The following is a 26,290-nucleotide window of genomic DNA, read 5'->3' on the forward strand; positions in this document are numbered from 1 at the left end:
CACTTACTACCATTAATATCTGAAGCTCACTTTAGGTGTTCAGCAAAATTATTCCTTGGTTCTTGACTGAAATACTGTAGCTTTGAAGAGCTTAAACTAATAAAAAGGATGCTGAATCATTTTAATTAAAAATGTGTGACTGAGCTCTGTACTCCCATAGGTAGTATTATCACCAACAAGCAGTAGGCCCTTGTTTGTCTAGGATTGGCCTCTTGTTTCACAAGCAGGTGTGGTTTAAATGTAGCAGAGGTAGTGTCCTTTTCTTCTGAAGTATAACTGCTTTATGTGGCACCTAATCGCCAAAGGGAGTTCACAATAATCCCAGCCAGTAGATAATTGTACTGGCCTCAGGCATGTGTGCAGAGAAGTTACTTAATTAACTCATTTTCATTCTGTAATTAAAATTATTCTGTTAAATGAGGAATTAGGACATATGAGGGGACCCCAACCTGTTAAATTATTTTGTACTTCTAAATAGTTAGTAAGCCTTGCCCTGAGGAGGACATCCTCTGGTTGGCAAGGGCTGCTGCTGCTGGGGCACCTTTTAAAGTCAGCCTTGCTGCTCTGAGGTAGTAACCTAATGGAATTGACTATTTGTTGTAGAAAACTGATATTGGGTTTGGCAGATACATTATTCTCCCTTTCTATATTTATCCTCTTTATTTCTCTCCCACTCTCTCCTATGATAGTTTTTCATTTTTGTTCCAGCCTTGAAGAAATAGTGAGTTCTGACGGCATATGTAGCTTTCAGTTTGGGAGGTGTGAATGATTTGTTTGAGGTAAAGTGGGAGTTAAGCTCCCTCTCCCTCCTTTTGTTCCACTTGACATTAGTGGAGTGTCATTTTCTATTAGTTTGAATGGAAGAGAGCTCCAGATAGGGAGATATGTAATGGGTAAATTGGATTGAATGATGGAGCTGAGCTAGTACATTTAAAGATACCTCTTAGGAAGACACTCATTAGAGGCCTTAGAGTTGGTGGCACCAGATACTTAGTTTTGCCTCCTTCAGCAACTCAATTCTCCTTTTTGAGAACTATGCATGTAGTGGGGGTGTAACTGTTCCTTCAGATTTCTTCTCCATAAGCTTTGACCTTACAGAGCTAGGTCTGTTTTGAATAAGGATAGAGACACAAGGTGGGTGAGGTAATATCTTTTATTGGACCAACTTCTATTGGTAGAAGAGACAAGCTTTTCAGGTCACCCAAAGAGTAGCTCTGTGTAGCTCAAAAGCTTGTCTCTTTCACCAACAGAGGTTGTCTCTCTAATACCTGGGACCAGCACAGCTACAAGAAAAACTTGAATAAGGTTAACATTTGCATTTGCAGGCTATTTCTGGCTGTGAGTGTTCAGTGATCCACCAATTATCTGTCATTCTAGAAGACTTGTAGTTGCAGGATTATGGTATTGCATGTGCAATCTGAGAAATTGCGATGTTCTCATCTCACTTGTAATGCACAGGGTCACTAACTGCTGAGAAGAGTTGAGTTGAGCATCTGGGTGTTTCATGTGTGTGGAACATGACAAATGTTTATGGTTCAGTTTGTGTATAGACCCTCAGTTATATGAGGATTTCATGGTGGAGTACTCTGAGCTTGTTTCTGCATTCATCAAATTACTCTGTGTTTGCAGATGTCAGCTCAGACCTCTGGTTTGCCTCTTCTTAGAAGTGAAGGATGTCAGGGTTTTACCAAAGGATCGAGAAGAACTCTTGCAGGGCAGAGTGTATGACTAGCCACCTGTGAATATTTTGGATTGTCGGGTATATGTGCATAGGAGATCAACCATCATATCATATATTTCAGTGCAGGAGGTATTCCATGCTTCTCTCCCTTTATTTCAGTCCTGATGGGCTGCACGGCCTGTCTGCTTCCTCAACCTCTTGAAGAGCACCAGTGCTGAGTACGTGATTGAGATTAAGGGCAAGCAGGATGAGCCAAGTCCTAGTCAGAATATTTGTTCAGCCTTCAGAGACTGGATACTGTCAATCCCTACACCCAAGCAAATCAGCCTCTCAGAGTATTTCTACACTGCAATTAAAAACCTGCGGCTGGCCCGTGCCAGCTGACTTGGGCTAAGGGGCTATTTAATTTTGTGTAGATGTTTAGGCTTGGGCTGGAGCCTGGGTTCTAGGACCCTGAGGGGTGGGAGGGTCCCAAACTCGAACACTGCAATTAAATAGCCCCTTAATTCGAGTCAGCTGGGACAGGCCAGCTGCGAGTGTGTAATTGCAGTGTCGACATACGCTCAGAAACACTTCTGCCTAAATTGTGGGAAGAACTGGGGCAAAGTTTAGATGGCCCAGCTCACTCTCTAGTGGCCCAGAGGAAAGAGTACCCAGAGTGAGGCACCCCATTAGTCCCAGACAGTTTACTTCCCCAAGAGGGGGAAAGAATAGGGGACTTCAATCAGCTGCACCTCCTCCCCGCATCCATGGTGTATGGAGAGCTGGTGGAAGGTTATGAAGCCAGAATAAGCTTGTGATTGGGGGCAGGAGGGAGACAATGCCTGAAGGCATATGAGGTGGTAGTGGTAGTAGTAGAGAAAGAAGTGATTGGAGGGTGCTGTGATAGAGGGTATGCGGAAGAAGAGCAAAAGGAAATGACAGAGAAGAAGAAAAGAGAAAAATTGATGGGAACTCTAAGACAGATTGAGAAGGGATGGAAAAGAACATGGGTGAAGGAGGTAAAGACCACAAACTAGGGAAAAAGAGGGATTTTGAAAGGCACAGAAGGAAAGAAAGGAAACATGCTACAGTTTGAGGGGAAATGATGCCCAGATCTCAGAGTAAAAGAAGGGGAAAGCACAGAGGACACACTAATTTATATTAAAAAAAAATCTTTAAAACAATGTAACAATATAGAAATTTACAGAAAGAGCAGATTGGCCAAAGTGACTACCACAGTATGTGCAGATGTAATGTTGGGAGGAAATCTCAAGAGTTAAACACTTAAAGCTACAGTATGGTCATTACTTAGATTTTAAAAAATGGAAAATGTGTCTTTTATTATTATTGGAATGTAAGTTGTTAGTAATAAGCTAATACCATTTCAGTTTGTATTAAATTAATACTGTAGGAAAGGTAGTACAAAACTGGAGGACGCCAAGTGAAGACCTGTTAGCCAGTGAAATGTAGACCTTCAATACAGTAAAATAAGATGCGATGCTAAAGGGGCTTCTGTAATGTGATAACTTATAACTTTTCTCAGGACTTGAACAGGTCTAGGCTACCTTCCTATTATGTAATAATGTTACAGTAAAAGTACACATATTAACTGATTTGTAATCAAGGTGGATAAAAATCCATTTTTTATGAAAAGATAGAATTATTAATTTTTTTTAAATGATCTTTTTTTAAAATAAATCTGCTTAAAGGAAATCTGAATTTAATACAAAATATGTTGAGGCCAAAACTTACTATATTCTCTTAAAACATCTAAATAAAAAATAAACGTGCTGAATCCATGAGCCTCTATCAAAAACTGAGTTAAAGGCTGCTTTTCTATATAAAGAAAGATGTCCCCCTGTTTCTAGCTTTTGAGGTCAAGCTTTATTAATATGGCACAATAAGTCAGCCTAAGTAACTCATTTTGAAGAGTCTTAGGCAAGTAGGGAATTAAGTTCCAGTCATTTTCACTTAAGCATATTGGAAAATTTTCCTAGGCTGACCTGAAATAATCAGTTTAATTCACTGATTGCAGTTAGTCCATCTGTTTAATATATCATTTAAATGTAAATGTGAAATGTGTTAAATTTATATATCCAAAACATTTAAGGTTGTTCTGGTTAATAAAAATAAATTTTATGTGCTGTTTTGTGTGTTTAAATTCCAATTATCATCCTAATACAGCTTGACACAAATCATGACCAAAAAGTTAATTATCCCATAAAGGAAAAGAACAGCTTGGATAAACACCTGCCAGGGATAGTCTAGGTTTACTTGGTCCTGCCTCAGCACAGGGGCTGGACTCGGTGACCTCTCAGGGTCTCTTCCAGCTCTACATTTCTGTGAGTCTGCATCTTTAAATAAGCAATATATCACTCAACATTTTCCAACATACTGAAAATGTACAATTAATATGAATCTGAAAATGTTAATCTATATAATTGCTTAGGCAAATATATAAATAAAAGTATACCTCCTAGATAGCAAAATTGTGTACCAAATCTAGTGTAAAGGCTCTATTTTATTGTATGTCCATGTATTTTAATGGTTTTTATCAGAGAATGAGTGCACCTTTCTTAGAAAATAACAGAAGTACAATTTGATTTAAAATGGATTATTTAAATCTAGGCTTTCCACTTGATGCTTTTAAATCGTGATGTGATGCTTTTATACTGCCTGCTTCTAGCACAGTATCTTACATGAGACCATTGCACCAAATGCAGCAACTGCTGTTGCTCCCTCAGCCTCCATCAGCACTACTAGCTCACTGCCTTCCACCATACAGACAAACATCTCTCATTTCCCTCCTGTCCTCTACCAAATGTCTCTCACTGTTGTACGGATAAACCCTGTCTTCTTCCCCTGTCCCTGCATGCAATCCAGATGTCAGGTTTCTGGAGGAAAGGAGGATACTCTTCTCCTCTCAACAATGTAATCACTTTATTTTGTAGGTTATTTATTTATTTATTTTTTTAAAGAGGGAAAAATTCTTGTGCCTGGTGTGCACACATCCATTATACCATATCTCACCTGACCTATGTTCATGGCCAGCATTTACTCCTGGGGGAATTCTGTGCTACTGCGTACGTGCAGAATTCATGGCCCCCGCAGATTTCTTTGCTTGCCCACAGAAAATGGTGGAGAAGCAAAGGGAAGCCGCAGCGCAGGCACGTCGGTTTGGGTGCCCGGAGCAGCCAGCAGAGATAAATCACCATGGGGTGTGAGGGGACTGGGGATGCCCCAGCAGGTGACTCCTATCCTGTGTTGGGCTCAGCTACTAGTCCGAGCTGGGCTGTGGGCGGGGAAGGATGAGACTTGTTCTTCCCCTGCTAGGAGTGGTTGGGGCCAGGTCAGACCCACCCCCAGAATCCTCCCCGGCTGCGGGAAGCTCCCCATGCTTTCCCACACCCCACTTCCTGCCCCCTTTGCGCCTCAGCTGTGGAAGGGAGGAGGTCACTGTATGGGGAGCTGCTCCCCATCTGACCATCCCCCAAGCATCCAGACCCCCCCATACCCAAACCTCCCTGCCGAACCTCCCCCTCTCGAACCCTGGCTCCCTCACCAATCCCCACCCCCTCTGCATCTGGAACCCCACCTCTGCGCCAAGACCACCCCCGCTGAGCCCTCCCGTACTTCAACCCCCACCCTGATGAGCCCCTCAACCCCACTGCCCAACCAACTGCACCCGGACCTCCACCCCACCAAGCCCCACTCCCCCAGAACCCAGACCCCCTGCTGAACCCCAACCACCTTCATGCAGCCAGTAGCCTGTGCTTCCCACTGCTATCCTGGAGCTTCCACATTTATTTATTGACAAATAAAATTTTCAGAATTTTGCGGAATTTTAAAATATTGTGCTCAGAATTTTTAATTTTTTAGTGCAGAATTTCCTAAGGAGTACCAGTATTCTAATGTTCAGTGCTATAGTGTTGGCTGTAAATGCTACATCTCTGTGAGAATGGGAAAATTTCCATGAAGAAGCTGGGAATGCTTGGGGTGACTGCTTTTATTCATCTCAGTGTTCCTATGTGGGGAGGACAAGGGTAGCAGTAGGCAGAGCTGCTACTGCAGTAGTACTGTGAAGACAGTCACTTTCTTTTCTAATAAAATGAAATGCTTAATTGAAGATGTGTGAGTTTCTAACTACTTCAGAAAATTGTTTTAAGTCTGGATAGTCTCAACTTTTCACATGTTGATGTTGGATTTCCAGTAGATTGGCTGGACAGTATTTTTGGAGCACCGTGCTCAACTTACTCCAACTGTCTGAAAATCATTTAAGTCAGGAGCTAAAGTTTTTTCCTGCTCATAGTATAGTATATCAGTAGTCACTAGACATATGGCTGAATATTTGTCTTTTTACACATTCCTGTATATCTGCTAATATACAGATCCTCATGAACACTTTAACACTCAAGAACATCATGTGGATTTGGGATGCTTCCTGGAAGATTTTGATTCCATTTATGAAAACATTATTTTGATAGCCTGACATTGATAGTCCTGTTCCCATATGTTTCATGGCATTTAAAAGGGGAGCATGTTCACTTTCTTCAGATCAACCCACTTGCATTACAGAAGATAAGTACAACTTCTCAGCATGAATGAACTCAGAAACAGATACTAAAAATAACTTTCTATTAACATTTGAAATTTCCAATGCCTGCAGTGAGCAGAATGAGTGCTTTTCCCACATCAAAGTTTTATATCATTAAACCAAACAAATGGAAACTGCCTCACTAAAATGTCATGTGTAGCCTTGTGCAACATGAAAGTATTTAAGTATCTTTAGCTTATTCCTTGAATCTCATTTTTAATCACTTTACCCCTTAACTGAATCCTAGGTAGTCCAAATTAATTTCTTTTTGAGGATATATTTTTATTATTGACAGAAGAATAAACATATAATAGAATAAAATTGGTGAAATGGAATAAAGGAATAAAATGTTTAATAATAAAATAGATAATTTATGATGCCAAGGACTTGATAAAGGGGCTCAAAGATGAGAAATTGCATTTAAATGGCCAATCGAAACTCATTCCAAGAGTTCTAACATTGGTTAAAAAAATCACTTTTTTAACAAAAAAAGCTGATTGGGCTGTATTCTCTCTCTAATCTCAAACTGGATTTGCACCTTTTTATTTTAATAAAGCTGGTTTCTGTTTCACATCTTACACATGAGCAAAATAAACTCAAGTGAAAACCGTCATGGAATCTGCTCCCTAACATCAGGAGAATAATTAAGCATTTTTCCATGACCCTGATTTATTTTCTGGAGTAAAATAAACCATTCCCACCGGGACTTAAGCAACTAAATGTCTTTCTACTCCAAAAGGCAGAATACCTGAGTAATTCCTGCATCCATAAATCTTCTTAGCACTTACACATTTAATCAACCTGCTCTTTCTGTACTGGCTGATGAACATACATAGTGTGTGTTAGCATGCTTATAAAATGGTTTATTGAAAAAAAAAAAATTAAACCTCTGAATTTAATTGGAGGAAGGAAATAATTCCAAAATACTGTGTGAAGTAGACACAAATAGTAAATAAAAACAATTATAACGTTTAAAAACTATTTTTTATTTTTAAATATCACTTTTTATTTCCCCTCCTTTCCTCTATTCCTATCTCCATCTTGCTTTGACCTGAGTGGGGCTTCAAAAACAGCTCTCTTTGCCACACCCAGACACTCACACCAGATGAGCTTAAACAGGGTTTCTGATGGAAAGCTACTGGGCCAGTTGGCTTTAGCTGATCATTGGGATTAATGCTTCAAACAACAAGCAACACCTTACCGTGTTCTTTGAAGTCCCACTCTTATTGATCCAATGAAGACACTCAGGCCAGTGACAACAGCTTCACTTTAGAAGCCTCTCTCGTTCCACTGCCACACATCTGTGACCAGGACTGGTACCTTGTTCTTGGAAACCTCATACAAGGCACTTATGGAGTGAAGAGGAAGAGACAAAAAAAAGTTAATAAATAGGGGAGAGGGAAGCAGAGAAGAGGAGAGATGAATAGGGAAGTAACTTTTAAAAGTTACCCCAATTATTTTTTTACAAAAATTGTTTGTGGTGTGGTCTGGCTAGTCAAGTGGCCTTATCTTTACATGTACATTTGTTGGGACATAATTATATGGGCTGAAAGCTTTTTCAGTCAGTAAACTTGTAGTTTACATCCAAACCATTTTGTAAGTATTACTTCCTACTTTTATTTTGTATTGCATTGTTTCTTGTATAGTGTGTGTGAATTCATTAGAACTTTCAAAGAGATTGTGACAGACTGTCTAGCCTGTCATAAATTTATACACAAGGTAAAAATTATATTAAAGTGGTTCTACAGCTTTATTTGGTGACATGTATTTCCATATTTTTAGTTATGCTGCATTATAAAGGGCCTGGCTCTCTGCATGGTAATGAAAATTCTTCAAAATGTTTAGAGTCACTAGTCATAGAAAAGAATAAGCTAATTGATATGTATGCATGTGTTTTCTGTACTCAGTCTGAGACACAGCTTAACTAAGATTTTGGCAGGCTTGAAAGAACTTTCATACCATGAGAAGGGAGTTTTTAAAGATACTATGGCCTCACATTTGAACAGATTTTGTTGGTAGGAAGAGACAAGGAGTCAACAAAAAATAGCTTAGGAAAGTGACGTAACACATATATGAGGCCCAAAGCAGGCCTTGGGGAGAACAAAAAGCTGTATTTTCTGTAAGCGGGAGAGGGGATTTTGCTAAAACACGCTCTCCCACCCCTCTCTCTACCCTAGGTCATATGAAACCTTTCTGGTGCTCTAGATTAGGCCTTTGAAACTGTGGGTCAGACACAGACTTTTTCTGTATTGGCCTGCTTAAACATTTTTTAGTCTAAGGCGAGCCTGTATTTAACTATTTATTTTATTTTGTGAATTTCCTCTGTTTCTGTAATTTACCAATAAAGTCTGCTTTTATTTAAGACAACCTGTCTTCAGTCTTTGATACTGTTAGTCACTGACAAGAGTGTCTGAGAAGGAACTAACCTCTTTCCTTGTGGGAGGGAGGGCACAGCAACTGAAAAATTCAAGGTGGGAGGAAGGCCCAGGAAGGCCCCAGTAATTAAGATCTCAGGTGTCATTACAAAGACAATAACTGTCTGTAATATAATGTTAAATAATTTAATTTTAAATTATAAAATATTATGGGTCATGTTAGAAGCAGCAAAGAAAATTCAATATGCTCTTAGTGGCATCACCATACAAAAAAGTGAGTTAAATTTTAGTGTCCCGTATTTTATAGTTTACTGTGTTTAAACCAGCTCCTAAATTTTAGACCTTGAAAGCCAGATGAACATTATACGTTTTGGACTAGTATCTTATGTTTTAAGGTTTTGACCAACTGGCTCCCAAGCCAAAATTTTTGCTGGAACAATTCAGGGCAGGAATTGAAGTTGGTTGCCTGGTATGTTGAGACCAGTCACATCAGAGAGAGCTTTAAATGATATCTATGGGGTACTTCTCATAGAACAGAATTGGGGGCGGAGATGTATGCTCTACGTTATCTCAAAGAGGATTGGGAGTTCCGTGAGGGTAGTTATGCTCTCTATTCCAAAAAGGAGTGAGTTCAGATATTTCCCAAATCTGAAATCATTAAAAAAGCATATTGCACCACCTGGTCCTCTTGCCCTCAATGTGTGTGCGAGGAATTTCCCCTGCACAGTTATGAGTCCATAAGGGTGCTATAGGGAGGGGTGCCCTCAGCTGAGTCCTGTTTTTCCCCCTCTCACTTAATGCAGCAGTCCCTACTTCGGCTGCTTTTGTCATTATCCTGCTGTTCAGCCTTTTATCATTATCACGATTACGCGTCACACATCAACCGTCAACCACAGGTTTCACTTTCAACTATTTAAAACTTTTTCTTCTGGTATTCTAGTATAATTGGTAATGTAAAGTTGAAATCTATTTCATTTTTTTTAATTGAGTTAAAAGTAATTTCAGTTACTACCCTTATCCTTGAGTAGTCCTGCCAATTTTCTTCAGATCACATACTCATAATTTTTAATGATTTTCACTCTCCTGTTGCTGTGTGAAGGCCCATAGGAACAGTAAAGGAAGCTGACTAAACAGGGTAAATCTTGAAACTGACTTTACACAAAGTGCTGTCGAATGCACAATGTAAACAAACTAAAAAATAGATAAGTTTTCTCTCATTATTTTTCAGTTAACAGCATTTATAGACATCACTTGTAATAGCAAGTAAAAATATTAGATATTCATGTGATTTGCCAAATGGCAAGAATACCACAAGTAAAATCATTAGGTGTTAATGCTATTAGATTGCCAAATCTCCCAGAGCACAAGGCAGAGATGATATGTCTGCAAGGTGAAGCTTCATTTCTCCGTATATCTCTGGGGTTTGGAGATTTTTCCCACTTTTCCATCTGTATTTAGCTATCCTACCAGAATCTTTGTTCAGAGTTCTGTCCCAGTGCGAGTAGTGTTAGACTGATTTGGTTTTATGGATTCTTGTTCATCCTAGGAGTTTGAAGTACTGATTCACTAATTGTGTTTATTCTTAGGATCTCTTTTACTGTACTGCATGTTCATCAACATTACCTCGATTAGTGGTCAAAGGCTCTAGCTTGGATTCTTTCTCTTAACAGTTGTTGACATAGCAACCCTTCCTGTTCCAGAGACATTTTCTGGATTTTTGCCAGAATTGGCAAAAGTAATGTTAGCAAAATTATATTTTGTTAAATGTTAACTGCTCTTTAGAGCCCCTACTACATAATTTAGTCTTAAACAGATTTTTTTCCCATTGAACTGTTTTTATAGTACCAAATTTAGTACTCATCAAAGGTGCATGATTGATGGGTCTGGAGCCTTCTGTTTCCCAGCAAGATGGTGGCATCACAGGAAGCAGTGAAGTCATATTTTGCTCTGCCACATTACTGTGCCCCTGTGAATGCATGAAAGCTAGCTTGGCTGTCTTGGCTCGTTCAATCCTTGTGCTCCCTATTGCAACTGCCAAGAAGGGTGTCAGTTGTGATGGTGTTTTGTGATGTGGGCCCAGCTGGAAACTGTTCTAAAATACTTCAAAAAATTGAAGCAGTTAAGTTAGGAATTGCAGCTGAGTAAGAAATAATTACAGGGTGTAAAAAAAAAAAAAAAAAAAAAAGAGGACCCATCGTTAATATTATATTGTTTGCCCACAAATATAATGACATATAATCATTGTCCAATTTTACCAACTGACTTATTTTTATCTTGCAGAGTATTGGTCATTACAGAACAAAACAACCAGATTGGTGAATGCAATTTTTTGTTTGTTTTTGCTCTTCTTTATTCAAAATATGTTTTTTATCTAGGAAACCAGAATTGACAGACTCTGCCTCTCTGCTAGAGACCTTCAAATTTCTTGAAAATGCAGCTGCAGATTTCAGTGATGAAGATGAGGATGAAGATATTGAAGGAAGAGAGAAAACAATGATTGATACCTCAACGGTGGGTCAAAAAAATCTCATTGTTGAAAAACTTGCGGTGAACAGAAAAGTAAAAGGAAAGTGTGAGGTTAAGGAAACATAAACAGGTTGATTCTCTGTCACTTATACATGTGCATCTGCATGTGCCTCATGCAAATTATTAAATGTACCCCATATATGATTAAATGTATATCTGCCTAGTTGGGTGTGCAAGATTGGAAGCGTAAGATACACGCTTCTGAATTTGTGTGCACAAAGTAATCGTGCCTACTTGGAGCCTGAAAATGATCCCCAAATGTTATTTTTTACTCTTCATTGGTCTATTCTGTTAACTTTATTTAAAAAAAAAAATAACCCTCCTGCCACCTCCTGCTCTATTTGAATCCAGAAGTTTGTGAACCTAATTATTTTTAATGAACATCTGATCAATTTTATTTTTTAGGAACCACACACCTTCTAATTCAATCTTCTGCCTTCTTTTGACGTTGAGAAGTATAATCTTTAATGCTAAATCAGAAATCCATTTGATGCGAAATATTTGCTTATATTGGCTTAAAACTTTTAAACTAATTTGAGGAAAATGCTCTTTGCAGTTTCCCAAAACGTATTACATTTCATTTTTAGTAGCTTGTAGAGAATCTTAAAGTAAATGTACCTGTAATATATGAATAAACCCAACCCTATTATTTAACCCAATCCCTTTTTGTTTTGTCAAATTGTTATGCTTATAAGAAGCACACAGAATCTTTTTCAGGGGAAAAGGCAATACACCATGTTTATTGAAGATACAACAATTAGCATATGCATTCACACACACACTCACACTCCACACTCACACTCACTCACACTCACTCCCGCCAGCGATGTTATAGTTACCAGTCCAGAGTCCGGATCAATCTAGTGGCCAGCTAGGTTGATCACCGGTAGAGAGGAGCTGGGTTCCGTTGGTCACGACACACTGCTCCGGGGAAGTCTTGGCAGGACGAACCCAACGTTTCATGGCAAGGCACCTTATTTATATTGTGATTTTCCTTCATTGGGACCAATGAGTTTTGCACCGTCATGCTGTAATCAATTGTTGTTTGACGAGTGCTTGGTTTTTTAAATGTTTTTTTTTTCTTAAGTTCCTCGGGGAGTTGTCCCATACTGATTGTGATTACAGCTTTCTTGTTCCCATTGATAGGTGCCTGTCTCATTTTTAGAGTCTTTAATCTGCCCTCCTCTGACATTTTAATAGGGATGTGTTGCAGCCTCTTGGCGCCCTTGCGTCTGTCTCCAGTTCCTCCCTAGACCATCTGGTTCAGCAGTCGTCTTTACGCTCATCTCTTAACACACACATTCCTCATTCACACACACAACAAAATTAATTTACATAGAACATTTTGACCAGGAACATCAAGTTGCAATGCAAAAGAAGGTTTCAGAGTAGCAGCCGTGTTAGTCTGTATCCGCAAAAAGAACAGGAGTACTTGTGGCACCTTAGAGACTAACAAATTTATTAGAGCATAAGCTTTCCTGGGCTACAACCCACTTCTTCGGATGCATCCGAAGAAGTGGGCTGTAGCCCACGAAAGCTTATGCTCTAATAAATTTGTTAGTCTCTAAGGTGCCACAAGTACTCCTGTTCTTAATGCAAAAGAAAACAATCAGGCATTGTTTTACTTATTTTAAAATGCTAAACCTACAACAAATTGGTGACCCTCAAAGGTCTGTCACTGCCTTGAAATCAGCACAGACACAGATTCTGGCTGATGAATCTTTACCAATGGCCCATTAGGTCATTTCTTTCTGTTATTCAAAAAGGGTAGGCTGGCAGGATATGATCAAATCATACACCAATACATTTAATACATGCTACATTATTATTCTTTATCCTTCATTCTAAATTATATAAAATACAAACAATACTACTACAAAATGACTAAACTTCCTTTTGAGTATACAATGTATGGTAAGGTTACAATTGATCAAATGAAAATGTCTGAAAATTTTGTCCTAATAAATCATGTTTGTCTAATCAGTTAGTGGTATTTAAATATGATTTTAAAATAACGGAACAATTAGTTGTTTGATGGTACAATAGTGATAGACCTAGGAAGTACAAATAAATGCCTTTCTTTCTCTGTCATCAAGGGACCGCCATCTGTAACAAGCAAATTTACTTTCTGCTGATCTAAAAAAAAATTTTCAGTAGCCTTTTACCTTTGCAAAAATGATCTCTCCTGGGTGTGTTTCTAATGGTATGAAGCACAAAAATTCTTCCTTGAAAATTTCACCATCATAAAATCTAACAAACAGTGATAGCTGGGCAGTGTCATTTAAATCGCTTGATTCAGCCTCTTCAAGAGACGTGTATTTGGCATTTTTAAAACCATAAAGCAGTGCTGACACACAATCCTTGTAATTTATCTCCAATCTTCACACTGCCATAGAATTAGGCAGGGAAACTTGCTTCACATGGTTCACAATGTCCTCTTTTCCTATTTGTCGGAGATAAAAACAGTCATAGGCAAATAGTAGGCAGCGCATCACTATTCGTGAATTAGTCATAGGCAAATAGTAGGCAGCGCATCACTATTCGTGAATTTAATTATAAACATTTTTAAGGGGAGCTGATGGGCCACACAGGAAGCCTTGATGGAACACATTTGGCTCGGAGGCTGCCTATTGAGTATCACTGCACTACTGCTTAGATCGGCTTAACTATGCCACTCAGTGGTGTGGATTTTTCACATAATTATGCCAACCTAATTTTTTAGTATAGATCAGGCCTAAGTGAAATAAATACTGCTCAAAAGCAGTTTTTCACTTAAATAGAGGCCATTAAAATTTACAATAACAAACCTAAGTCACTGGTTAATTAAATGACTTTAACCTAGACAATCCGCTTTTGTTGTAGGAAAAATAAATTTTGTATGACTAGTATAGTATGAATTAGTGTAGCTTAGAACTTTTTGTTTTTTAATAAATTACTGAGATGGTGTTAGTGACCAAAGAAAATCCAATTTAGAAGTGACAAAAACATAGATGGTGATGGTAAAATGTGCAACAAATAGGCAAGGTCATCACCACCATTTTGCCCAGCAAAGATGAATCTGAACAAATGAGAAGACAGCAGCTACTCAACAGACTCTCAGCTGTTATGTTTTTGTGTGTGTCTATAGGGTGGGGCACATCAAAGACAAATCTGGATATCAAAAACTCTGATTTCAGAAAAGTAGAGCCTGTCTGGCCACTGATGCTTGCTTTTCTTGATGCTTTTGTGAAGTGCTGTGTACACTTTTGCCCTCTTGTAAAAACCAACCACTATGCATTTATTTTGGACTAAAATCCTTGCATATATGTTTATACACAAGCTACTTGTTGTGACATTACCCATGGTACAGTCTGGACAGGTGGGTAGATGTGTCCCCTCAATTCTCAAACCTGGGGTGCCCCTTACACTGCTATGCTGAGAGCAACCACTCCGTTTGCTCACACACAAACTCCAGCTATATTGTACGAGTGCTATAGCTAGCCACTCCTGAATTACATTGCAGGATGACACCGATCCCAGACTTTCCCCCAGAAATATACGTCTTGTACTGCCCAAATGAAGTTTCCCAAATATTTCAATCCAAAAACACATTGTTTAGATAAAACAAGTTTATTAACTACAGAAAGATAGGTTTTAAGTGATTACAAGAAATGAGTCCTATAGGTCAGAATTGGTTACAAGTAAATAAAAGGTAAAATGCATCTAATACCAAACTTAAGCTAAATGAATTCAAAGCAGTCTCAGTAATGTTCTACAGTAGACTCTTATCACTTTACATACAATGTTGCCACACATATTTTACCAGGACAGTAATGATCAGCACGTTATGAGTTTTCAAAGGATACCTCACAAGGCATACTTCGTACTAAATCCATTATAGTTTTGTAAAAAGGGTGAACATAGGAATACAGACTATCACACTTGTAGACTGTAGCCCTGATAAATTACCAGTATAGCCCTTAATGTGCTAAGGTTGTGTATTGACTGCTTTAGGGTGAGAAAAATTGTTGAAAATTGTTGTTTTTGACAGGACTTTCCTTTAGATTTACAGTTTGAATAAATCAAATGTGTTCACTTTGTCCTGTTTCCCCGCTGCCCCCGCCGCTAAAATAGAGGTACCCTATGTTTAATTTTTTCCTGCCTCTGTTCTAATTTTGTTAGTTCCACATGTGAAAGCAAATAGTACTGGCAGATACCAAGTTGTATTTTTAGTTTAATTTAGCTTTTTTCTTTTTATTTAGATGGTGAGGAGAAGAGTGGTGTCTGATAGCAGTGAAGACAGAGATACAGAAGAAGCTTTGAAAGAGTTTGACTTCTTGGTTGGATCAGATGATGGAGATGGAGAATCTAGAAGTTCAGGAGATGGAACTGACTGGGGTAAGGGAGCTTAGTGGATCACACCAGAAAAACAGAAAATGGGTTAAGCACAAAAACTGAACAATATTTTGCCAAGATCGCAACATCTTTAAAGGAGCCCTACTGTAAATCCTTTGGTGGTAGACTGAGATCCTGTTACTGAGAGACTGAGATATTGTTACTTTTCTGTATGCAGCTTTATGCACAGATTCTTAAGATATTCACATTTTTGTTCAGTTGCCTCTATTAAGTAATAATGCAAATAAATATAGTTTAAATAATCTTTATAGAGTTCCAATACCTTTTCTATCTATCCAAACTATAGAAGCTCTATAAAACGTTGATTTGTCAGATTATGAATGTGAATATAAGAGGTTTTTAATCTTCTTCCCTTCCTCCCACTCTAATACAGAAAGCAATGTGAGTCATAAAAATTTAATTATTTTTTTTCCATTCAATTTGAGCAGTTTGGTCTATTCTATTGCTCAAATTCCTTTGAAAAGATAGCAGGCATAAATTTAAATCCTACTTATTTAGAAAGGGAATTTCATAAACTATTGTCTCGTAATATGTGGTTCAAGTTAATGTCTTGCAGCCAGGTTATCAGAACCTAGTTTACTTTGAAGAATTGATTACTTAAGCCCCAGCACACTACATAAGCTAGCTGCATGCCAAGCTGATAGATTCTGAGGATATTTGGCCCAGTATATAAAAGGTTGAGAGGCTGCAGTTAACTCTGATGGGAGGACATGAGCTCCTTAAGCCCCCCTCAAAGCCCAGTGCATATCTCTAACTCTCTCACCATTCACAAGGAAGAAGAAAGCTTTACTTGAGCTTTAGGCTTGCAGTAACCCTCAATGTACTGAAATCACTGGGCCTGGGATTGGACTGTAAATACTTACTTTAAATACAGCTACAAGAATTCCCTTAAGTAATTAAAAGGACATGATTCTTCCCCAAAAATAGTTCTTGAAAGGCATACTGGTATTTGCTTTTTTTATAATTAAACCTTCATCTTTTCTGCTTTCTGAGCATACTGTATCTATCACTTGTGCCACTGAAATGTGAATAGGTTGAGTTTCAGTTATCAGTCCTATTTAATTTAAGGTGTTAAATAAATTCTTAATAACATTGATGACAGCTCAGTACAGATTTACAAAAGATTTACTTTCCAAAAAAAAAAATAGAAATGTTTGTTATGGAAAGTTATAATTTCCTTTATAGTTGTATGTTTTCAATCCTTGTAAAATTGGATCCAAAGGAGGTTTTCAATTCTTTATATCACAGCTTGTAATTACAGTTATAATAGTCTGTCAGCATAAGCTGCCACAATATGTCATTATAAATCCTTTATCAATTCATTTAAGATACTTATTTGATTTAAATGAAATTAAAAATTAAATGTAATGTCTTATAACTTAATATATTGGAAGTAGGGGGAAACAGATGGTAAAGTTGTTTAAAAATTGCTTTCTAGTTTTGAACAGTACATTTTTTGCAACAAAAATTTCCTGAACATTTTTAATAATAATTTATCAAACTGGTACAATGGAATGCCATGACTGACTACTTTTGAGAGCCTTTAGAGTTGATCAGATCTGTGATTTCTAAACTAGAAAGCATTTACATACTAGTTCAAAATCCGCTTTGTAAGATGGATTAAATATGATGTATGGTACATGCAGGAAGTATGTAAGTGTGTGTTCTCATAGGCATGCCATAGAATATTAATGTCTGAAGTAGTTTGCTGACAACTCTGCCATCTATGTCCTGCATATTTCTAAACATTTTTTTGCCAAAGGAGAGCAGAAATTCCATGTCAAATCTGGGGAAGAAAAGCATGATCAGCTAAAACTTCTCTCCTGATTTCAGAAATGGTGGCCTGCAGTCCACAAACAAAACTACCCTGCCCTGCCATTAAATGTAATGCTGCTTATATTTCATGATCCCTTTTTATTCTACCTCTGTATTACACTTCTGGGGATGACTCCAGTGCTGATGTGGGGAATATTTCTTAACTTCTATCCCCAGCAAATCACCAGACTTGCGGACACTGGGGAAAAACCTGCGGTGAAGAAACTGATACGCCCTCCTTCTCCCCTCCCTCACAATATATGTGGGAAAGATCCACACATAGAGTAGACCTTCTGTACATGGGTCAAAAGGACTTAGCCCATCGATGGTCCATAATAGTTTATCCTCTTCCCTAGGAACTTTTTTTAGCTATTGATATTTCTCCATTTTCAAAGGTGTTTCAAAAATAATTAATTCTTAGCTCAACTATTTGTTTCCTGAATTAATCTATCACCCCTGGACGTAACTCATCTTTGATCGCTGTTCTTTGTATCGTAATTCTATCCAAGTCCAATGTGTTAGTCTCTTCCAGTTTATTAGAATTTATAAATACATGGATGTGTTAATGTCTTCACCTCATATTGATGTGAAGAAACCATTTATATCTGTGGTTCTCAACCAGGGGTACATATATCCCTGAGGGTATGCAGAGGTCTTCCAGGGGATACGTCAATTCATCTAGATAGTTGCCTAGTTTTACAATGGGCTAAAAGCACTACCAAAGTCAGTACAAACTAAAATTTCATAAAGACAATGACTTGTTTATGCTACTCTATATGTTATATCAGTGTTTCTCAACCAGGGGGGGGGTGTCATGATTTATTTTATAATTATATGGTAAAAATGAGAAAGTAAGCAATTTTTCAGTAATAGTGTGCTGACACACTTTTGTATTCTTATTAGGGCTGTTGATTTATCACAGTTAACTCACGCAATTAACTGAAAAAAAAGTAATTGCGATTAAAAAAATTAATTGCGATTAATCGCAGTTTTAATCACAGTGTTAAACAATAGAATACCAATTGAAATGTATTAAATATTTTGGATGTTTTTCTACATTTTCAAATATATTTATTTCAATTACAACACAGAATACAAAAGTGTACAGTGCTCACTTTACGTTATTTTTCTTACAAATATTTGCACTGTAAAAACGACAAAAGAAATAGTATTTTTCAATTCACCTCATACAAGTACCGAAGTGCAATCTCTTTATCATGAAAGCGGAACTTACAAATGTAGATTTTTTTTTTGGTTACATAACTGCACTCCATAACAAAACAACGTAGAACTTTAGAGCCTACAAGTCCACTCAGTCCTACTTCTTGTGCAGCCAATCACTAAGAGAAACAAGTTTGTTTACATTTACGGGAGATAATGCTGCCCGCTTCTTATTTACAATGTCACCCGAAAGTGAGAACAGAAGTTTGCAATGCCGGCTACAAAAGTGCCACGCAAGGTATTTATGTCTCAGATATGCTAAACATTTGTATGCCCCTTCATGCCTGGCCACCATTCCAAAGGACATGCTTCCATGCTGATGACGCTCATTTTAAAAAAAAATGTGTTAATTAAATTTGTGACTGAACTCCTTGGGGGAAAATTGTATGTCTCCTGCTCTGTGTTTTACCTGCATTCTGCCATATATTTCATGTTATAGCAGTCTCGGATGATGACCCAGCATGTTGTTCGTTTTAAGAACCCTTTCACTGCAGATTTGACAAAACGCAAAGACGGAACCAATGTGAGATTTCTAAAGATAGCTACAGCACTCGACCCAAGATTTAAGAATCTGAAGTGCCTTCCAAAATCTGAGAGGGATGAGGTGTGGAGCATGCTTTCAGAAGTCTTAAAAGAGCAACATTCTGATGCGGAAACTACAGAACCCGAGCCACCAAAAAAGAAAATCAACCTTCTGCTGGTGACATCTGACTCAGATAATGAAAATTAACATGCGTTGGTCTGCACTTTTTTGGATCGTTATTGAGCAGAACCCATCCTCAGCATGGACATATGTCCTCTGGAATGGTGATTGAAGCATGAAGGGACATATGAATCTTTAGCAAATCTGGCATGTAAATATCTTGCAATGCTGGCTACCACGGTGCCATGCGAATGCCTGTTCTCACTTTCAGGTGACATTGCAAACAAGAAGTGGGCAGCATTATCTCCTGCAAATGTAAACAAACTTGTTTGTCTGAGTAATTGGCTGAACAAGAAGTAGTACTGAATGGACTTGTAGGATCTAAAATTTTACATTGTTTTATTTTTTAATGCAGTTATTTTTTGTACATAACTCCACATTCGTAAGTTTAACTTTCATGATAAAGAGATTGCACTACAGTACTTGTATTAAGTTAATTGAAAAATACGATTTATTTTATTTTTACAGTGCAAATATTTATAATAAAAAATAAATATTAAGTGAGCACTGTACACTTTGTATTCTGCGTTGTAATTGAAATCAATATATTTGAAAATGTGAAGAACATCCAAAAATATTTATATAAATGGTATTCTATTATTGTTTAATCGCGCGATTAATTGCGATTGATTTTGTTTAATCGCTTGACAACCCTAATTCTTATGTCTCATTTTGTAAGCAAGTAGTATTTGATTGAAGTGGAACTTGGGATACACAAGACAAATCAGATTCTTGAAAGGGGTACAGTAGCAGTTACCAACTTTCGCATGGTAAATAAGCACCCCAAATTTCACAATAAGCCAAAAATCAAGCTAATCCCATTTCAAGCAAGGCCAAAACAAGCCAGTCGCTAAGAACCCCAACACTCTGTGACTAGATCCCCCCCCAGCATGCAGTCTGGGACTGTGGTGGTCCTGCTGTGCACCCCTGACACTCTCTCCCCTGCTTGCCCCCCTTGCCCCTGCTTGCCGGGAGCTGGTCAAAAAAAAGCAACAAGCTACAAGCCAAACAAGCAACACGCTACAAGCCAAAAACTAGCCAACAAGCAACTCACAAACCAATTAAGTCAAAAACAAGCCCAATTTCTGCGTTTTTTCACGGGTTTGGCATGTCTGTACAGTAGTCTGGAAATGTTGAGAACCACTGATTGAGATTATCAGCCTCAGACATTGCTTACCTTCATATCGTATTGTACCTATCATTTTGTTGGCCAAAGAGAGCTGAATACAGCTATCAGCATCACTTCTGAATAGTCTGGAGTGGTGTCTGCAGAACATAAAATATGCTTGGGCAAACCTTTTTAATAGTTTGTTTTAACTAACAAAATCTGAGATTGAATTTCTAACTTTGAGGTGTGCTTCTTTCATTTCACACTAACTGAGAAAAAAAATGCCACTTAACTTGAGTAGTTTGACTTTTGTTAGTTGAATCTAGATCTTTGAGGAAATACAGTTTTGTGTTCTGTTATAGCTGTAGATGAGGTGGTCTGCATTCAGTTGGAAATCCTGCTTTCCACAGTTTTGTACTAAGATGGGCATAAACTTATTGACTGAATCATAGCATGAAAGGTCTTGAGTGTTTTTATTCATTTAAATGTTAGATTTTGAAACTAGATAAGTTATCACTGTGTACACAAGAAAATAATTTTCATATGGGTTTTGAACATGCATATTAGTCCCTGAAGAGCCCTTTAAATGACAGACCAATCATAGCCAAATGATCTGTTCTGAACCATCAGGAGAATAATTCACCACTTTTTAATTTTTTTAAAAGGAAGGAACACTTTACCAGTATAAGGCATAAGGAATAAACTTTATATTAAATATTAATGAAACATGATAAATTTGAATGAGGAAAATAAGCCTTAATTTAATACATTTTTTAAAGAAACCCCCCAGTTTTAATGTAAAAATACATAAATGATAAATGGTATTATTCAGCTCTGAGTTGTACGTTATAGTAAACTGCCTAAATACAGTCTTCTGGTATGCTGTGTAAATGTCTTTAATATTTGTACCTACATATCACCTTTCATTGGAGGATCTCAAAAGAGTTTACAAATGTGGGTAAGTGTTATTTTCCCTGTTGTACAACAGGGGAAACTGAGAATCAGTGACTTAACTGCAGGTATGGCAGAAGTTCAGTTGAGTTTAGGTATAAAATGCAGGCTTCCGACACTAGACGTGCTGCTTCCTTTGTCTGACTGTGATATCTCAAATTTTTCCAGTCTCTTGTTAAATTGAATGCACTTTTAATGTCTAAAATTATTTGTAAATCCCCGGTGAAATGTAAAGTAAACTGTTACAAAAACCCCTTTAATTTAAACATACTTTTTTTGTATAAATTATAGGGTATGACTAAGTAAACTCTAGACATGCTGCACCCATGCTGTAAGTGCTAGGTTAGATTAGCAATGTCATGTGTATTTGTGGATATAATTATTTTTCTGGAAAAATAATTAAAGCAGTAAAAGTATTACCTGCTTGTTAGAAGAGGAAAAACAAAACAAAAAATGACAACAAAAAACACTGGTCTATGAACAATCACTTATTGGGTTCAGAGATAAGCATTTGAAATTTCATCACAAAATGATTTTTTAAGAAATTCTGAGCAAGTGAAAATAGGGGTGAGAATGCAGTCTCACGGAATTTGCAACCACGGTGCTATTTGTGTATTTTAAATACAAGGTATAAATAAGATTGACAACAGCTGCTACCTCCTTCAGTGAAAACTATTTAGTGACATATTATTGAAAAAGGATGTTTCATTTGTTTTACTTTATTTAGAAAAGGAAGACCAGTGTCTCATGCCTGAAGCCTGGAATGTGGACCAGGGAGTAATAACCAAACTCAAGGAACAATACAAAAAGGAGCGCAAGGGAAAAAAGGGGGTGAAGAGTAAGTGGAAAACATTGCACCTTAAAATCATAAATCCCACCTCTTTCACACCCCTAATTCTATCTTTCTTTCAATGTTTTCCTAAAACTACTTACTCTTTTACTTTGCCACTCCTGACTGCTTTCCTGTTCACCAGTGCTCAGGGGTTGAAATTAATGATAGTCAGTCCAGTTGCCTGAGAAAGTAGGAAGATGTTGACTGGGATATAACTTTTACCAGTTTAGTGTTGGATAAATTCAAAGTGATTATGCTGGACATGGACTGTGTAGCAATCAGTGGTGATATATAGACATATGAAATTTAAATGCATTGTTTTGATACTTTATTTAACTGTATATTTCAACTGAGAAAATGTCAGAACTCTCTTAGTTAAAAACATGCCAGTTTTTTAAGACCTGTTTTGGAGTTTGGTAAAACAAACAAACAACTCTTTAGTATCTGTTAGCTGACAGAGGGAGAAACAAGTTAATTTCTACCCCTGTTTGTACTTAATATTCACAACATGCAAGTCATGCTGTCCTCATAATTCCTTATGCAGGGCTCGAAATGGAAAATAAATCTTATTGACAACCTCTAAGTCAATTCTTATTTATCAACTACCATTTTACCTGTGGAATTTATATTTGTCATAGGTGTTATTTGGATTCCAAGCAAACAGCTGTGATAGGTATCTGAAATACAATTTCTAGCCCTGTTCATCATACCTTTCTCTGTTACATCTCCTGAAACAGAAATCCATTATGTGAAATCTATGTTGTTAAATAAAATAAGTATTATACACCTTTCAGAGTCAAGTTAAATGTTTAATATGGAAATCATAACTATTTCAAACATAAAGCTGTGTTGAGAACTCTTGTGGGAATAATTGAAATTGAAAAATAATGCACCTAATTCAGGGGAAAATGTGAAGGATGTTTCATTACTCCTCCCTTTGTGGGAAGATGCTTATTCATTTTAAGGGAACTGTCACTTCCAGCATGTTTACAAAATCCTACAAAAAGATGCCGTGTTCTCTACATTATTGTTTCAAGGTTGCTTCATTTTGTTATTTTCTGCATTTAGTAGATTCTAAATGTGATTGGTTACAGGTCAGTAAATATTAGCTTTGAGATCATAGCATCAAATATAGCACGTAGCGGTTAAACCTACATTATTACTTTCTGTAAGCAAATCAATATGTACTTTAGATTCCTACGCTGATATGAATGACATTTGAAAGAATTCTGTGTTCTTTGATTGTAGTTATTTGAGGTACCTGAAAAAATGCAAGCATAACAAGAAGTTGAGCTTCCCCCACAAAAAGTTATTGTTTTACCAAATAAATTCTGAATTTCTTCGTAATTAAAATAGAGATTCTCATACAATAGGAATACACAGAAAATTATTTTAATAACTTCTTGTCTACATGTACAATGTCATAGTACATGTATATAGTAGACAGTGCCAGGGCCAAAGTTTTAATGCGCTAACTTGCTAGAAACATTTAAGAAATAAATAGAAATGAGTACATTTCTCAATCAGATATTGGGTATGTAGATCCTGATTATCAAACTACAGTAATTAGTGATTAATTTAGGCACAGCTATCTTTGGAACTTTGTTTTATATGTTTAATGAGCAAAGTGCCTGATGCAAGATTGCAATTTGGCACCTTGCACTACTTCACGAGGGTATTGTAGTTACATGTACAGTAACATGTTTTTGGATGGAGGTTTGATCTGGGGGAGACCAAGAATTACAGAAATTAAGTATCTTTCCATGGACAAACCATCGTTGGAAGGGCATCAGTGCAGAAAAATCGGGAGGAGTCGCACCTGTTATTTATCACCCGTTCATGATCTTAGAGAAGAAAGGAGTGAGGAAAGAAATGGGGGCGGGGGGGGGGGGGGGGGAGATTAAACACCTTAATATTGAGATGTATGGAGTCTGTTTTATAATATTAATCTCATCATAGATGAGTATTCAGAGATAAAACTGTTCAGTAAAATGTTGTTGTTCTTTCTATAAAATCAGATACTGTATTAAAACAATCTTGCAAAATCCTATTCACTCTTTGCCTGACTCAAGTAATGTTTTGTAATAGACAACTAAAATACTATTTAGTTTCTTCATTATCATTGTGGGAAGGGTGGGAAAAATAGAACTTGTAACTGGGCTAATACATTTATAATGATTTTGCAAGGCTGTAGTAAAAATTCCTGTGAAGTAGCGTAATAAGATCATACATCTATTAGAATACACCTCTGTGTTAAAGCTACTTAAAAATAGCTGTATTATTTACTGGTTTAGGAAAAACCATAATGGACTATGGGTAAGATATTTTCCCATTCTTAATTAAACTTACAACAGGAAAAACTACCGAAGATATGTTTCAGCCTCAATCCTATATAAAACAGTCAAAACAGGGATGTGGGAAAATGATGGCGCAAAGCACAGGTAAGTGTCAAGAAGGGCATGGGTCTTCACCACATGTAGCTTCAGGAAGTAAGCCAGCGAATCCAGTTTGATTTATATTTTTAATATAACAATTGTGTAGATTATGTAGCATCACAAATATACACCACTGCACAAATAATTGTAAAATATTCACAAATTATTTAAAGAATATACTGCACAAAGCATCTGCACAGATTTTTAAAATAATTCACAAATGTTTGCAATTGTTCTTGGAAAGCAATAAAATATTTTGTTTGACCGATCATTTTGTTGCAATGAGTCAATTGAAGGTATTTAACTTTTTCATGCAAATAGCAGTGTGAGTTCTTAAAAGTGGGGGAAAAAATTCTCAGTTGCTTCCATCACTTTCTTTTTCAAAATGTTCATTTCATGCTGAAAGGTTAGTTACTGCTGGAAGTAGGCGCTCATTACTGATGTTTATTAGGAAATGTCTTATCAAAGATAGGATCCATTGTTGCTTGTCTTGCTGTAACATATTTGATGTGATAAATAGCATTGCTGTGAATTATGTTTACATAAGCCATTTCACTTTTGTTTTTCCCGGTTAGGGCCCAACAGGTCAAAGCTGCAAGACATGCTTGCAAACTTGAGAGATGTTGATGATCTACCTTCATTACAGCCATCTGTCACATCACCTTCTAGGCCGAGTAGCTCAAGGCTTATTGAACATGAGATAAACAGGACAGATGAAGGCAAGTATTTAAGTCTTTATATGTTTATATAAATGTGTATATGTTTGTATATTTATAATTATTATTATTACCTAACATTTTACATCTTATACTTTTAAAGCGCTTTACAGATATTAATTTAGCCTCATCATACCCCTGAGGTAGATAAGTATTATCCCCTTCCTCCATCACCCGGGGAAATTCAGAGAGAGATTTAAAGTCCTGATCTGAAATTTTTTGAGGTCAGTGGAAAGACTGCAGTGAGCTTCGTGTCAGGCCCTAAGTCATTTGCTCATGTTCACGCTAGAAAACAGGCAGAGTCAGGTATAGAACACAGATCTCCCAGGCCTTAACCACAAAACCATCCTTTGCCCATGTATGATTGTACAGAAGATGTGTAGCATTTTATAATATTTGAGTGCAGTGATGAGGAACAAACTCTGCAGCTAAATTAAAAGGTGTGTCTAACATGGAAACACGCAGTGACTGAGTCCAGAATCATAGAGGAAGGACAGACCACAATTTTTGCTCAGGTTGGTTGCCCATTTCTTAAATTTTATAGTGGTGTCTGTATCTAAAATTCTCAGTGAGTTAGGATCGGGGTGGAAAGTCCTAATATGCTGTGCACAGTCTCTGATTCGGTATATAACACTTACCTTCACAAACACTACACCTATAAATTATTAATTGCAGTGTTTTAGCTTTCAGTATTTCAATTATTTTAATGATATACAGAATAATAAAATAAGCATAAAAGTGCCTTTTCTGATGTGTTATATGAGGCATGCTGTGATTTATGCCCAAAAGATTGCTAAATATGACTAGAAAAATGAGCAAAACATGATTTTGGCTAATAATCCATATCTCTTCCTGAAATAGTAAGAAATTAGATTGACAAAATTACAAAACAAATGAAGATGAAAAAGAGTTCCATATGGGTTAAGTACTGCAGAGCACAATAGTTCAACCTCCCA

General features: G+C 37.1%; 1 protein-coding gene across 3 annotated transcripts in view; it reads left to right on the forward strand.

Moving 5' to 3' along the window:
- Positions 1–26,290, forward strand: part of STRN (striatin) — a 93,609-nt gene that overhangs the window by 44,123 nt on the left and 23,196 nt on the right. The window contains exons 6-10 of one of the 3 annotated variants that reach the window (XM_024209893.2): positions 11,008–11,143; positions 15,400–15,535; positions 22,079–22,189; positions 24,538–24,624; positions 25,194–25,337. In XM_024209893.2, the coding sequence (XP_024065661.1) occupies positions 11,008–11,143; positions 15,400–15,535; positions 22,079–22,189; positions 24,538–24,624; positions 25,194–25,337 (614 nt within the window). The remainder of the gene's footprint in view (positions 1–11,007; positions 11,144–15,399; positions 15,536–22,078; positions 22,190–24,537; positions 24,625–25,193; positions 25,338–26,290) is intronic. The other 2 variants (XM_024209894.2, XM_024209895.2) reach the window with 2 other exon arrangements.

Source organism: Terrapene carolina, unplaced genomic scaffold (genome assembly GCF_002925995.2).
Source record: "Terrapene carolina triunguis isolate 2854851 unplaced genomic scaffold, T_m_triunguis-2.0 Scaffold85, whole genome shotgun sequence".
Lineage (NCBI taxonomy): Eukaryota > Metazoa > Chordata > Testudines > Emydidae > Terrapene > Terrapene triunguis.